Source organism: Pygocentrus nattereri, chromosome 10 (genome assembly GCF_015220715.1).
Source record: "Pygocentrus nattereri isolate fPygNat1 chromosome 10, fPygNat1.pri, whole genome shotgun sequence".
NCBI classification, from domain to species: Eukaryota; Metazoa; Chordata; class Actinopteri; order Characiformes; family Serrasalmidae; genus Pygocentrus; species Pygocentrus nattereri.
This window is the reverse complement of record NC_051220.1, coordinates 99914-112500: the sequence shown is the minus strand read 5'-3', so window position 1 is coordinate 112500 and position 12587 is coordinate 99914. Positions and strand designations below refer to the sequence as shown.

Below are 12587 nucleotides of genomic sequence, written 5' to 3'. Positions count from 1 at the left end.
ACAGCCCAGTCTCAGCCATTTAGCTGCATTGCTCAGCTTTAAGCTGTGGATGCTTATTTATATGCGCTTTGAACGATCCACCCTGTTTATTTACATCAGCCCCTGCACCCCCGCGGTGGAGGCTCGCCCCAGTCACACTGGGTTGGTGCTCGGCCGTTTGAATTTCGAGGTGATGCTGTTGATTGTGGTGTTGATTTGTGCTGAGTGGTCAGTCAGAAGAGCTGGTTGAATGTTGTGTGCTGACAGGTTTCTCTCCAAAGGGCAGCGACCCCCATGGCTTAGAGGAAACACTGCGTTCTGAGAGGCGTCCTCTGCTGATAAAGGCGCGTTTGTTTAGCTGAGGAGGTTCCAGCTTGTATTTATGTCGTTGTTTTTGGCAGTGGTCTCTGGTGGGCATGGATGAACACAGGAACCACACAGCTCGGGTTAGAGGTGGCAACATGGTAGAAATATTCTGCTGTGATGCTTCGGTCCATTTTTATGATGCATGACATTCATCACAATGTTTGGCTTCATGTGAGATTTAATAAACTGGGTTGGAGCAGACAGAATAGAAGCTGTAGTCCAGCGTATAAAAATGATTATAAGAACTACAGTGATTTTCCTTCAGTGCTTCACAAACTGCTCTGCATTAAATCCTAATGAAGGCCCAGTTACGTTCCCTTCCTGATGATGTCCAGTCAGTCAGGACAGCGACTTCAGCGGCCCTTAACAGCTCACTACCCGCTCGGCTCTGCGTCCCTGAACTGCTGGGCTGCAGCCGTGTACAGATGACAGCAGGCTGTCAGAGCTGCTCAACCTTTTACTTGACGATTAATTGCCATATAAATAATTTCAATCAACTCGTTTTTTCACTTATGGTTTGGAGCTGGGAGGAGAAACTGGGCCTAGGTATGCATGAAGTGAACGTACAGGAGTTTGGATCCTGTAAACCAGGGTAGTGATTAAGCACCTCTTACTATACAGTATTTACTGTGAATTATAGTGCGTTATTTAGAGTGAGGAGGTGAGGGGTGGGCCTACATATGGGTCCTGTTTGCTGTTAAGGATGCACCTTAACTTTGGGCTGATGCCTATATATATACACACACACACACACACACACACACACACACACACACACACACACACACACATTTCTATAATTTTAGCAGTAAAGAGAAATGTAGCGTTCATTTCTGGAGTGATACACATGCAGTAAAAGGAATGAAATGCAGAATATTTTAGCACAATATCCCAGCATCCCCCAAACCTTCTGCTTTTCTAGAATACGTTAAATACACAATCAAATATTGGTTTGAAATATTAGTCAAATCTAAACCATGTTTTTATGAAGTAACCTGCCATTATCTGCTGATACCAATATGATTTCAGTATTCAGTATGCTTTCCTTTTTTTTACAGATTTAGGCAGAATAGCTAAAGAATTACTTCTTGTAAGGATCTTATTGTGGTAAAGCTCCTCTTCGTGCATCATGATCTGTGGTGAACATTCATTTATCAGACTGGCTCAGACAGGCCAGTACAGGCTTTTTGTTGCCCAAATTCATCATTAATATTAGCATTTAAGAGCATTTTTAATCCTGCACTGTAGGGAGAGTAGCTGACCGCTCTCCTCTGTCTGTCCAGTGTCTGAGAGGTCATTACTGGTTGAGCCCTGGCAGTACTCCATCCTTGGCAGGCTGTGGTTCTGTGATTTTGTAATCCCCTCTTTCAGCAGTTTTTCAGAGAGCACCATGTCTAGGGGTAGAGCTGATGCTTCGCAATCACATTCAGCCTTTTCCTCTGATGGGCCAAGAGTTTACTGGACCCCGTCTGAGCGAAGTCTGCTCAGAACTTCATTTGAAACTTGTGCATTACTCAGCTGCACGGAAATGAATGTCTTTTTGGTGAGGTCCTCTCTTGTTGTGCACTGAAGACTGATTCATAATACAGATACAGTATATTTCCAAAGGTTTGTAGACACTCTTTCTAATTAGTGAATTCATCTACTTTGGCTACTAAAGGGAACTCAATAAAGTCAATATCGATAAATAGACTTTTGGTATATAGTGTATTACAGAGGCACTTCCCAAATTCAAGATAGGCTTCACACATTATCCCACCTTTTAATGATTAAGATGGCTTGAAAAGGCGATTTACTGTTCTTCATTTCTTCTTCTTATTATTTGCAACAGCTTTTGAGCTAGAACCATGAAATTGTGCAGGATTGTGATTTCCCAGATTCATTGCTTGTGCTTTTTTGACCAGTCGAATATAGTTTTACTACAGCTTTTGTTCAAAGTTCAAAGAAGAAAACACTACCTTAGCAACCGCCTGGGATACCAGAGCAACAGCATAGCAACACTTTAACAACTACCTGGAATAACAAAGAAGTAATTTAGCAACATCTTAGCACCACCTAACTAAATGCCACCAAGTATTGCCCTAATAACAAGCTGGAACACTATAGCAAACGCCAGGAATTACTGTAGAAATCAACTACTGACCACTGAGGCTTTGGATGTAACAATTATAGGGGTTAAAATGATCTGAAACCTCCAAAGGCAAAGATGTTGTCAGATAGACAGGATGTTTGTCAGCACTAGTAATAATACAGTGTTTTCAAGTGTTGTTTTCTCTTTAATTTCCCTTTTCAGCTTTGGGTGCATAAACCTGCTCACAATCATCTTACAATACACCTTTACTTACACACACTTTTTCATCACGTTTCTCATCCTCAGAACCTTCTTTGATGTTCTGTTTATCTTATTCAGACCTTTTTTGTGGAAAGAGAACAATCGAGCATCCCTGCCTACTGAACGGAACACCCTTTGGGCTTTTAAAGCCTCACTAATTACAACCTCGTTAGCTCATCCTAACAAACTCAGTGAGTGCTAATAAACTGGCTCCACCTCCTTCAGCCCCAGCAAACAGCCCCAGCAAACAGCCCCAGCAAACAGCCCCAGGCTTTGGGGACAAATGTCACAACGTAACAATGAAATGATTCAATGCGTTTGATTGCTAAATAATTTGTTATTGAATTCCAGCCCGTAACCTTTGGCTGCTTTCTTTTTGTCTGGGGTCCAAATGGGGGCTGGTTGTAATGGGCTGAGCTGTCGGCCGAGCGTATTCAGCTTGGGGTGATTGTTAAAGGGACCATCTCCTACATTTTGTTGTTTTTTTTACCTTATTGTAATGTTTGCATAGTTTTATGTACCATGTTGTGCATTTTGTACTTGACCATTTTACAAACCTCTTATTTCCCCTCAGAATGAGTGAAACTGTTTTTGTAACTGTGCCTTTCTGTATAATTTAATCAATTAAATACATTTTAATGCCTCTAAAAATTACCTCACAATAGCTGTTACAAAGTACATATTTTCAAAATACCTCATTTTGCATCAAACCAGTCTGAATGACTTTATTCACATCTCAACAATGGGAGTGTCTTAAATCCCCTGTAAGACCATGTAAATTAGCTCTGTTCTGAATGGCTGTGCCAGGTTGAAACACGCCTTGTAACTTCATGGTGTGACTGCTGTAACTGGATATGTGTGAATATGTTGGATTTGGTGACAGGTCAGAGTACAGAGTGGTCTTTTTTTGCATGTTTAGTTTGCGCTGGACTGAGGGAGCGACCCGTGCGTTTTGAAACTGTAGTAACATTTACGTACTACATCACACTCGGTTTGTTTTCCATGATGGCCGTTTTAATATACTCTGTGATAGCAGTTCAGAGAAGGTCTAACGATTTCTGGGAACTAAAAAATATTTTTTCAGTTAGAAAAAATGAAGCTAGCTTCATTTTTAGGGAGTTTGGTTAAAAACACAAGGGTTAAAATCTTAAAAAGCTTAAAGGAAAATCAGAATCAGAATTCAGCTCAATACCGCAGACAAAGCCGAGCCACTCTGCTCTTGTTTAGGCCTTCAATAATGAGATCGAGGGCCTAACGTGTCAGACTGACCGCCAACTGACAGTGAAATCAACCAGTCGAGTCCTTTGAGGAGAAGTAACTCCAAGTCTTCCTTTAAGCACACGAACCCAAGAGAAGCCATAGTTTACAATACAACAGTTAGGAGCAGTGTCCCGTTAAAGGATACAGTCCGAAATCTTCTGTAATCTCGGTTACGACTTCATTTACATCATGAAAACCAGCCCTTCAGAGAGCCTGAAGCCCCTCCTGATCTATGCTGACCTGCTCTGTGCAGCACCAAGAAATGCTAAAGTTCTTCCTCCTCTCTGTCTCTCAGAGTCAGACCATGAACTACGTGGGGCAGCTGGCGGGTCAGGTGTTCGTGCAGGTGAAGGAGCTGTATAGAGGCCTGAACCCTGCCACCCTGTCAGGCTGTATCGATGTCATTGTGGTGCGTCAACCTGACGGTTCCCTGCAGTGTTCACCCTTCCATGTCCGCTTTGGCAAGATGGGGGTCCTGCGCTCCCGGGAGAAAGTGGTAAGATCTCTTTCATGACATATTTGTAGCGTCACAAGCTTCAGTATGTCATAAATCACAAGTTCAGCTCAGGAAGAGCTTGTTCATTCCTCAGCTGCATCAGGTGAGTTTGGAGCAGGAGAACGTCTAACTCGCGCAGGCAGGGCTACTCTAGAACCAGGAGCGAGAACCACTGCAATAGAGCAACTGCTGCATCTGAAGGATGTATAAAAGAAGCTTGAGAGCCAAAATGGAAGATTGCGTCAGTAAAATTGTGCAGACAGTATTATTGCTTTGACATTTTACTTTGCAGCAAATTTATTTTATATAGCAAATCTGAAATTTGTTTGTGCTCCATAAAACAAAGCAAAACTAAAAAAAACACCAAAAAGTTCACTTTGACTTTTTGTTTGGAAGCGTGTTCATTTTTGGCTGGTGGGTGTTTCAGGGTATAAAATTCATGTTTAATTTTACTCAGTGCATCCTGGCTGTTTAGGAACTGCACGACTTTGACCTTGGTGGTTAATCAAAGTCTGTAAGGTTCTGCAAAAGCGCTTACACAGTAGTGAGTATAGTTCAGTTATATATTTATTAGCTATACTAGTGCAGGAGTTGCACAGCTGCAAGATTCTCAATATGTGCTTTTAACAATTGTCTGAAAAAAAAACAGTCAAATTATTATGTAGATGAAAACCTGCCGTTAAGACAAATAGAGGAGTATAAAAATATAAACAAAGCATTAGGAAGTCAAGTTTTCTACCTCCAGATTTGATCATTTTTGTGAGACGTTGTTATCGATGTTATAGAGTTTCTCATATTAGAATCATCTACAGCTCTGCTCATCATTCTGCACACATCTAAAGGTTTCCTAGCTTTAAGCGAATTATTTGAAAGGTATAAAGTGAACAGGAGTAACTGAAATTATTTATCCCAACCAAACTGACTCTATATTGTTAAGAGCATTTTGAACAGTGATGTATGAAGTTAATGCACTTTGCCTCATTGCTCAGGTTGACATAGAGATTAACGGGGAGCCCGTCAGCCTGCACATGAAACTGGGAGAGAACGGCGAAGCCTTCTTTGTGACGGAGACTGAGAGCGATATGGTGAGCACTCACACTCACACGTCTCCTCAGGCGGCATGACGTGAAACGCGACCCTTGTTTACTGGAAACAATCTAGTGGTGGAGGCATTCCTGTATCCTGAATCTTTGTGCCCCCGTGCTTGGCCCTTTGGTCCTGGCCAAAAAGCTGACCAGTGTTAAGGCAAAATCAGGTCATCACAGCATCGGTTATCCAGGTTTAGCTGCTGGGATATGAACATAATCTCCCTCCTGAGGGTGAAGCTCCTTCTGGGAAAGACAAACCAGTATGTTCCCTGTTTCTCTTGGTTTCGTGTTCTTTATAGTCATGACAGCCAGGAAACCCAGAGACACTTGATTAGTGTTTGTGTGGAAGGCTGCAGTGCTAAGAAAGCTAAAGGAGTAATAAGAAAGTAGAAGCTTTTATGTGCTGAGCCTCCTGTTTAAAGGAAGGAGAGACTCTGCTTAAGAATCTGAAGAAACAGATGCTTCAGTTATCCCATTCAGTGTCTTTCCATCTTTAAAAGAACATGATGCAGAACCTTTTGGAGAAGTGATAATGTGCAGATCTGCGAAAAAGCCACACATATTGTTTGTTTCATTTCCAGTCAACAGAGTCAACACAGAAGGAAAAATAAAAAAATATAATACATAAGCAAGAAAAAAAAGAGTTTCTAAAACCAGAGTTTATTAAAATGATTAAAAGTAAAACTGGTGGGGCCAAAGTTATTATACACGTATTATAATTATTATTTTATTAGATATGTATAGCTCAGCCAGTTTGTATTAAAGTCTGTTATTCAGGAGCTGAATAATAAGCCTTAGTATGTAAGAAGTCCTGATTTTTACTGGTTAAACATTCGATCTCTGAGAGAGAGGAGAACATCAAGCTGCTTCAGATCTGAAAACATCCACAGGTGTTTCTGTCCATCCTTCCACTGTGAGGAGACCACTCAGCACTGTGGGTCTGAAAGACATTGTAGATGTTACAGAGAAAAGAATAACATTTGCAAAAAAAGAAGCTGCTGGTGTCCTCAGAACAGTGACTGACCACCCCAGAGTCCAGGCCTCAGCTTTACTGAATGGGTTTGGATTGATGTGGATTGTAAAAAAACTTTGTATTTGTGGAAAATTATCCGCACCGATTTCTTCGATTGACTGAAAGCAGGTCTTTTGAAAAGAATGGATGCTGTAATAAAGGAAAAGGATGGACACATTAAATACTGACAAGATTGATTTTATGTTTAGTTGTTGAAGCTTCTGTGTTGTTTTCATGTTTATCTGCTGAAAATTGAGTAACTTTTACTGAATGGCCATTTTGACTGTAAATTAAATGAAGAATTAAGAAAGTCTCTGACTTTTGTGCAGTACTGTGCATTTGCACATTGAAGAGTGGGCAACTCATGCACTTTTCCCATATATCACTGCTGAGGCCTGGCAGCGTGAAGCTGCTGAAGACACTGCTTCACCTAATCAAGCAAGCAGAAACAGATCACCAGCACAGACAGGCTTTCAGTTCATAAAGCACCTCAAATAGGAGTCTCACAGCACATCCTGAGCTTATTCCCCTTAATGCAAAGTTTGGGCCCCGCTCTAGTCAAATAATAATATATGTATTATTATTATTATGCATCACATATAAATATTTATAGAGCACTTTTCATTTTAGTGGCAGCTCAGAGTGTTTATAAACAGGTAATAATGTTTTATAGCAATAGACAGACAATGACATGAATTCATAACGAAATACCGATGAGAAGGTTGGTTAGTGTAGTGGGTATATAGTGGTTGGTGTAGTGTAGTGTGTATATAGTGGTTGGTATAGTGTAGTGGGTATATAGTGATTGGTTAGTGTAGTGGGTATATAGCGGTAGGTTAGTGTAGTGGGTATATAGTGCTTGGTTAGTGTAGTGGGTATATAGTGGTTGGTTAGTGTAGTGGGTATATAGTGGTTGGTATAGTGTAGTGGGTATATAGCGGTTGGTGTAGTGTAGTGGGTATATAGTGGTTGGTATAGTGTAGTGGGTATATAGTGGTTGGTGTAGTGTAGTGGGTATATAGTGGTTGGTTAGTGTAGTGGGTATATAGTGGTTGGTATAGTGTAGTGGGTATATAGTGGTTGGTATAGTGTAGTGGGTATATAGCGGTTGGTGTAGTGTAGTGGGTATATAGTGGTTGGTTAGTGTAGTGGGTATATAGTGGTTGGTATAGTGTAGTGGGTATATAGTGGTTGGTATAGTGTAGTGGGTATATAGTGGTTGGTTAGTGTAGTGGGTATATAGTGGTTGGTTAGTGTAGTGGGTATATAGTGGTTGGTATAGTGTAGTGGGTATATAGTGGTTGGTGTAGTGTAGTGGGTATATAGTGGTTGGTGTAGTGTAGTGGGTATATAGCGGTTGGTGTAGTGTAGTGGGTATATAGTGGTTGGTTAGTGTAGTGGGTATATAGTGGTTGGTATAGTGTAGTGGGTATATAGTGGTTGGTATAGTGTAGTGGGTATATAGTGGTTGGTTAGTGTAGTGGGTATATAGTGGTTGGTTAGTGTAGTGGGTATATAGTGGTTGGTATAGTGTAGTGGGTATATAGTGGTTGGTGTAGTGTAGTGGGTATATAGTGGTTGGTGTAGTGTAGTGGGTATATAGTGGTTGGTTAGTGTAGTGGGTATATAGCGGTTGGTGTAGTGTAGTGGGTATATAGTGGTTGGTATAGTGTAGTGGGTATATAGTGATTGGTTAGTGTAGTGGGTATATAGCGGTAGGTTAGTGTAGTGGGTATATAGTGCTTGGTTAGTGTAGTGGGTATATAGTGGTTGGTTAGTGTAGTGGGTATATAGTGGTTGGTATAGTGTAGTGGGTATATAGCGGTTGGTGTAGTGTAGTGGGTATATAGTGGTTGGTATAGTGTAGTGGGTATATAGTGATTGGTTAGTGTAGTGGGTATATAGCGGTAGGTTAGTGTAGTGGGTATATAGTGCTTGGTTAGTGTAGTGGGTATATAGTGGTTGGTTAGTGTAGTGTGTATATAGTGGTTGGTATAGTGTAGTGGGTATATAGTGATTGGTTAGTGTAGTGGGTATATAGCGGTAGGTTAGTGTAGTGGGTATATAGTGCTTGGTTAGTGTAGTGGGTATATAGTGGTTGGTTAGTGTAGTGGGTATATAGTGGTTGGTATAGTGTAGTGGGTATATAGTGATTGGTTAGTGTAGTGGGTATATAGCGGTAGGTTAGTGTAGTGGGTATATAGTGCTTGGTTAGTGTAGTGGGTATATAGTGGTTGGTTAGTGTAGTGGGTATATAGTGGTTGGTATAGTGTAGTGGGTATATAGCGGTTGGTGTAGTGTAGTGGGTATATAGTGGTTGGTATAGTGTAGTGGGTATATAGCGGTTGGTGTAGTGTAGTGGGTATATAGTGGTTGGTTAGTGTAGTGGGTATATAGCGGTTGGTGTAGTGTAGTGGGTATATAGTGGTTGGTATAGTGTAGTGGGTATATAGTGATTGGTTAGTGTAGTGGGTATATAGCGGTAGGTTAGTGTAGTGGGTATATAGTGCTTGGTTAGTGTAGTGGGTATATAGTGGTTGGTTAGTGTAGTGGGTATATAGTGGTTGGTATAGTGTAGTGGGTATATAGCGGTTGGTGTAGTGTAGTGGGTATATAGTGGTTGGTATAGTGTAGTGGGTATATAGCGGTTGGTGTAGTGTAGTGGGTATATAGTGGTTGGTTAGTGTAGTGGGTATATAGTGGTTGGTGTAGTGTAGTGGGTATATAGTGGTTGGTTAGTGTAGTGGGTATATTGTGGTTGTATAGTGTAGTGGGTATATAGTGGTTGGTTAGTGTAGTGGGTATATAGTGGTTGGTTAGTGTAGTGGGTATATTGTGGTTGTATAGTGTAGTGGGTATATAGTAGTTGGTTAGTGTAGTGGGTATATAGTGGTTGGTTAGTGTAGTGGGTATATAGTGGTTGGTTAGTGTAGTGGGTATATTGTGGTTGTATAGTGTAGTGGGTATATTGTGGTTGTATAGTGTAGTGGGTATATAGTGGTTGGTTAGTGTAGTGGGTATATAGTGGTTGGTTAGTGTAGTGGGTATATAGTGGTTGGTATAGTGTAGTGGGTATATAGTGGTTGGTTAGTGTAGTGGGTAACACCTCTGCCTTCTACCCTGTAGACTGGGGTTCAGTCCCCTGCCTGGGTAAAACACCCTACACTATATCAATAAGAGTCCTTGGGCAAGACTCCTAACACTGCCTTCACCTACCTGTATAAATTGATCACATTGTAAGTCGCTCTGGATAAGAGCGTCAGCCAAATGCTGTAAATGTAAATGTAAATTAGAACTTTAACTGAATACTGAGTTAAAGAGAGGCAATTTCAAATGTTTCTTAAACGAGTGAGCTGAGCTTGACTGTCTAATAAAAGCTGAACTGAGCTCCGCAGTTTAGAAGCAGAATAGCTGAAAGAGTCTCTCCACGTTTTCTGTGTTTTGTGGACGGTTTTTGCAGAAGGTCAGAATCTGCAGATCTAAGATTACGTGCAGGAACATGAACAGACAGACAGTCTGTGTCATTTAGAGCCTTAAAAACTAGGATCAGAACTACGTTAGTTGTTTTAGGACTCATGAACGGTTCATCACAGCTGTTGTGGCAAGATGAAAGTGTCAGTTTTTCAAGTGGGATCCAATTCGGCAGTTTTCTGAAATAAGGCTTGATAGATGTGTGGTGGGCAGGTCTCCATCATGCAGGCCTTTCTACATGAGACTGAGTACTTCATCATACTGCACTGTATAACAGCGCTGAGACGACTGTTGCTACTGTTTCATTACTTCTGAGTTCTGAGCGAATCGCCCATTTCCCAGATACTAACTGTCCTTCAAATGGCACCTTACTGTATTGTATAGTATAGTTCAGCCTCAGATTAGACTTAATAATCTCTAATAACAGAAAGCAGTCCTGGTGCTTCACACCCTTTTTCTTTTCACTGGAAGCTGGAGGCCAGTGGGAGGCTGGCGCATTTGCCAGTGCAAAAGATTTTCAGAAAGTCACTTTCATTTGGAGAAGGCATTCAGATTAAATCAGCCTACATCTGGATTTCAGATCAATGCTGTGCTCTCCTGGCCTCTGCCCCCTATCAAATGGACAGTCATTTAATCCTGACCTAAATATAGCTCTTCCAGTGCCCCTTGCAAAAAAACAGGCAAGGAATTTCCTCTCCAGCAGATCCTGTTGTGTTAGCCTCTGTTGTTGATGATAATCTGGAGATCCAGATTAACCTCTGTTCTACCCTCCTGAGCAGCTCAGCAGACGGTTAGTGTTTATAATTTCCTGTTTGTTCTGATGAGGAAGATGGGGCTGAGTCTCTTGAGCTGGCAGTGGATGACATGAAAAACTGAAAATCACTGTCATAGTATTTTCATGTCCCTCACTACTGTCCCATTCTCTGACATACTTCACCACAGCAGTAGCTCATGGACGGTGGCAGTAGTTTAGTAGGGCACCTGCACCGGCCCAGTTATAATGAAACATGCAGGACTCAAACGTCAAAGCGCTGCGCCAGTGGAAATAACCCGACACGGTGAGTGATGAGATAAAGCTTCAGGTGTTTGTATGTGTATTGCTGTAGAACTCGAGTCAAGGCTCAAGACGCAGTATTTGTAGTATTTGTCTTGGACTGGATAGTATTTGTACTTGGACCTCTCTTAGATCTGATAATATTTGTATTGGACCAGATATTTAGTATTTCTACTCAGGGCTAACCTTAGACCTGGTAGTATCTGTACTCTGACCTGTCTTATTTTTACTTTAATAGTCTTGCACCCAATAGTAGCTGTACTGAAAATTGACTTAGACGATTATATTTCTACTTTTTTAAACTTAAACAAATTAGTGTTTGTGAAAGGACTGCAGGTGATGTCCTTAATTAATTGCTATTGTGACTAGAAATTAGATGAAGGTGGTCTCTGGCTTTTGCACTGTACTATACTTTATTATGATTTTAGCTTGCTTTAGAGTTATTGTTGTACGTACCGTTATATTTTGTGGAAAAAAACTTCATATCTTCAGAAAAATACCTTCTTATTTTGGCCAGGACCGTCAATTCCTGACATAGTTTCATTTCATTATAATCATTTCATTCAAACTATAGGAAATATAATCTGTAGGTGTAAACGCACTACTAAATGACTCTGGTAAACGGTATGGAAAGATAATTTTGGAAATTTGGACTAGTAGCAATAACACTAGTTCAGCTCAGCCAGGGTCTCGATCTTGACCCTGTCTCACACTCACTTGGACTTGGTTCTCAACTCCCTTTAGATGTGGTTTTCGCTCGTTCTCTCAACTGTCCTGAACTTGACACAGCGGTCTTGACCTTGTATGTATGGTAGTTTTGTTGGGTGTTCATGATGTTGATCTAATATGAATCATAGTTTATGCAACAAGAACATGTGCAGTCATACAGGCATCTCAGATGTTATATAAACTGTCATAGAGCACTTCTATATTTCAGGCTATGTTACAATCCTCTCCACAGGAGATGTTGCCGCCTTACCTGGCAACATCCCCCATAATGACTGATGGCTCAGCTTTGATGGAATCCCAGGTAGGAAAAGGAGTGTCTCGTCTGTCCGAGGCTGTAAGTGGGACCTCCATCCACTCCCTGGGCCCCTTGCAGACCTCTGGAGACAACAGTGTAACAAAGAAGCGGAGGAAGAGGAGAAGAAAGTCCAAACTGGACAGTGTGAAGCGAGAGGACAATGGGGAGTCGTCAGATGAGGATGAGGACATGTTCCCTATCGATATGAGTTCTGATGAAGATGCAGAAACCACAGCTAGCAGGTTGGTGTGAGGATTGAAGAGGGTGGGGTTCACAATAATACCCTGTGCTCTGTTTGACAGCATGAAGATACTGTGATGAAAAATGAAAAATATTACCACTGCGGTTGTAAAAATGCTTAATCATGCCCTACAGACTTGATTTTCTAGTTTAAAGACTCAGAAAACCTCCTCTCTGATGTTCAAGATCAGAGGAGCTACAGTTGCGTTAGAGGGTTTTTGGGGTCAGAATCTTTCATTCTTTTTAAGCTGGCGAATGCAGGAGG

At 41.2% G+C, this 12587-nt stretch overlaps 1 protein-coding gene across 5 annotated transcripts in view; it reads left to right on the top strand.

Moving 5' to 3' along the window:
* lpin1 (lipin 1) overlaps positions 1 to 12587 on the top strand; it is a 43691-nt gene that overhangs the window by 9916 nt on the left and 21188 nt on the right. For 4 of the 5 annotated variants that reach the window (XM_017720314.2, XM_037541929.1, XM_037541930.1 and 1 more), the window contains exons 2-4: positions 4233 to 4433; positions 5423 to 5518; positions 12020 to 12324. In XM_017720314.2, coding sequence (XP_017575803.1) covers positions 4233 to 4433; positions 5423 to 5518; positions 12020 to 12324 — 602 coding nt within the window. Of the gene's footprint in view, positions 1 to 2850; positions 2869 to 4232; positions 4434 to 5422; positions 5519 to 12019; positions 12325 to 12587 lie in introns of those variants that run through there. The other variant, XM_037541932.1, reaches the window with a different exon arrangement.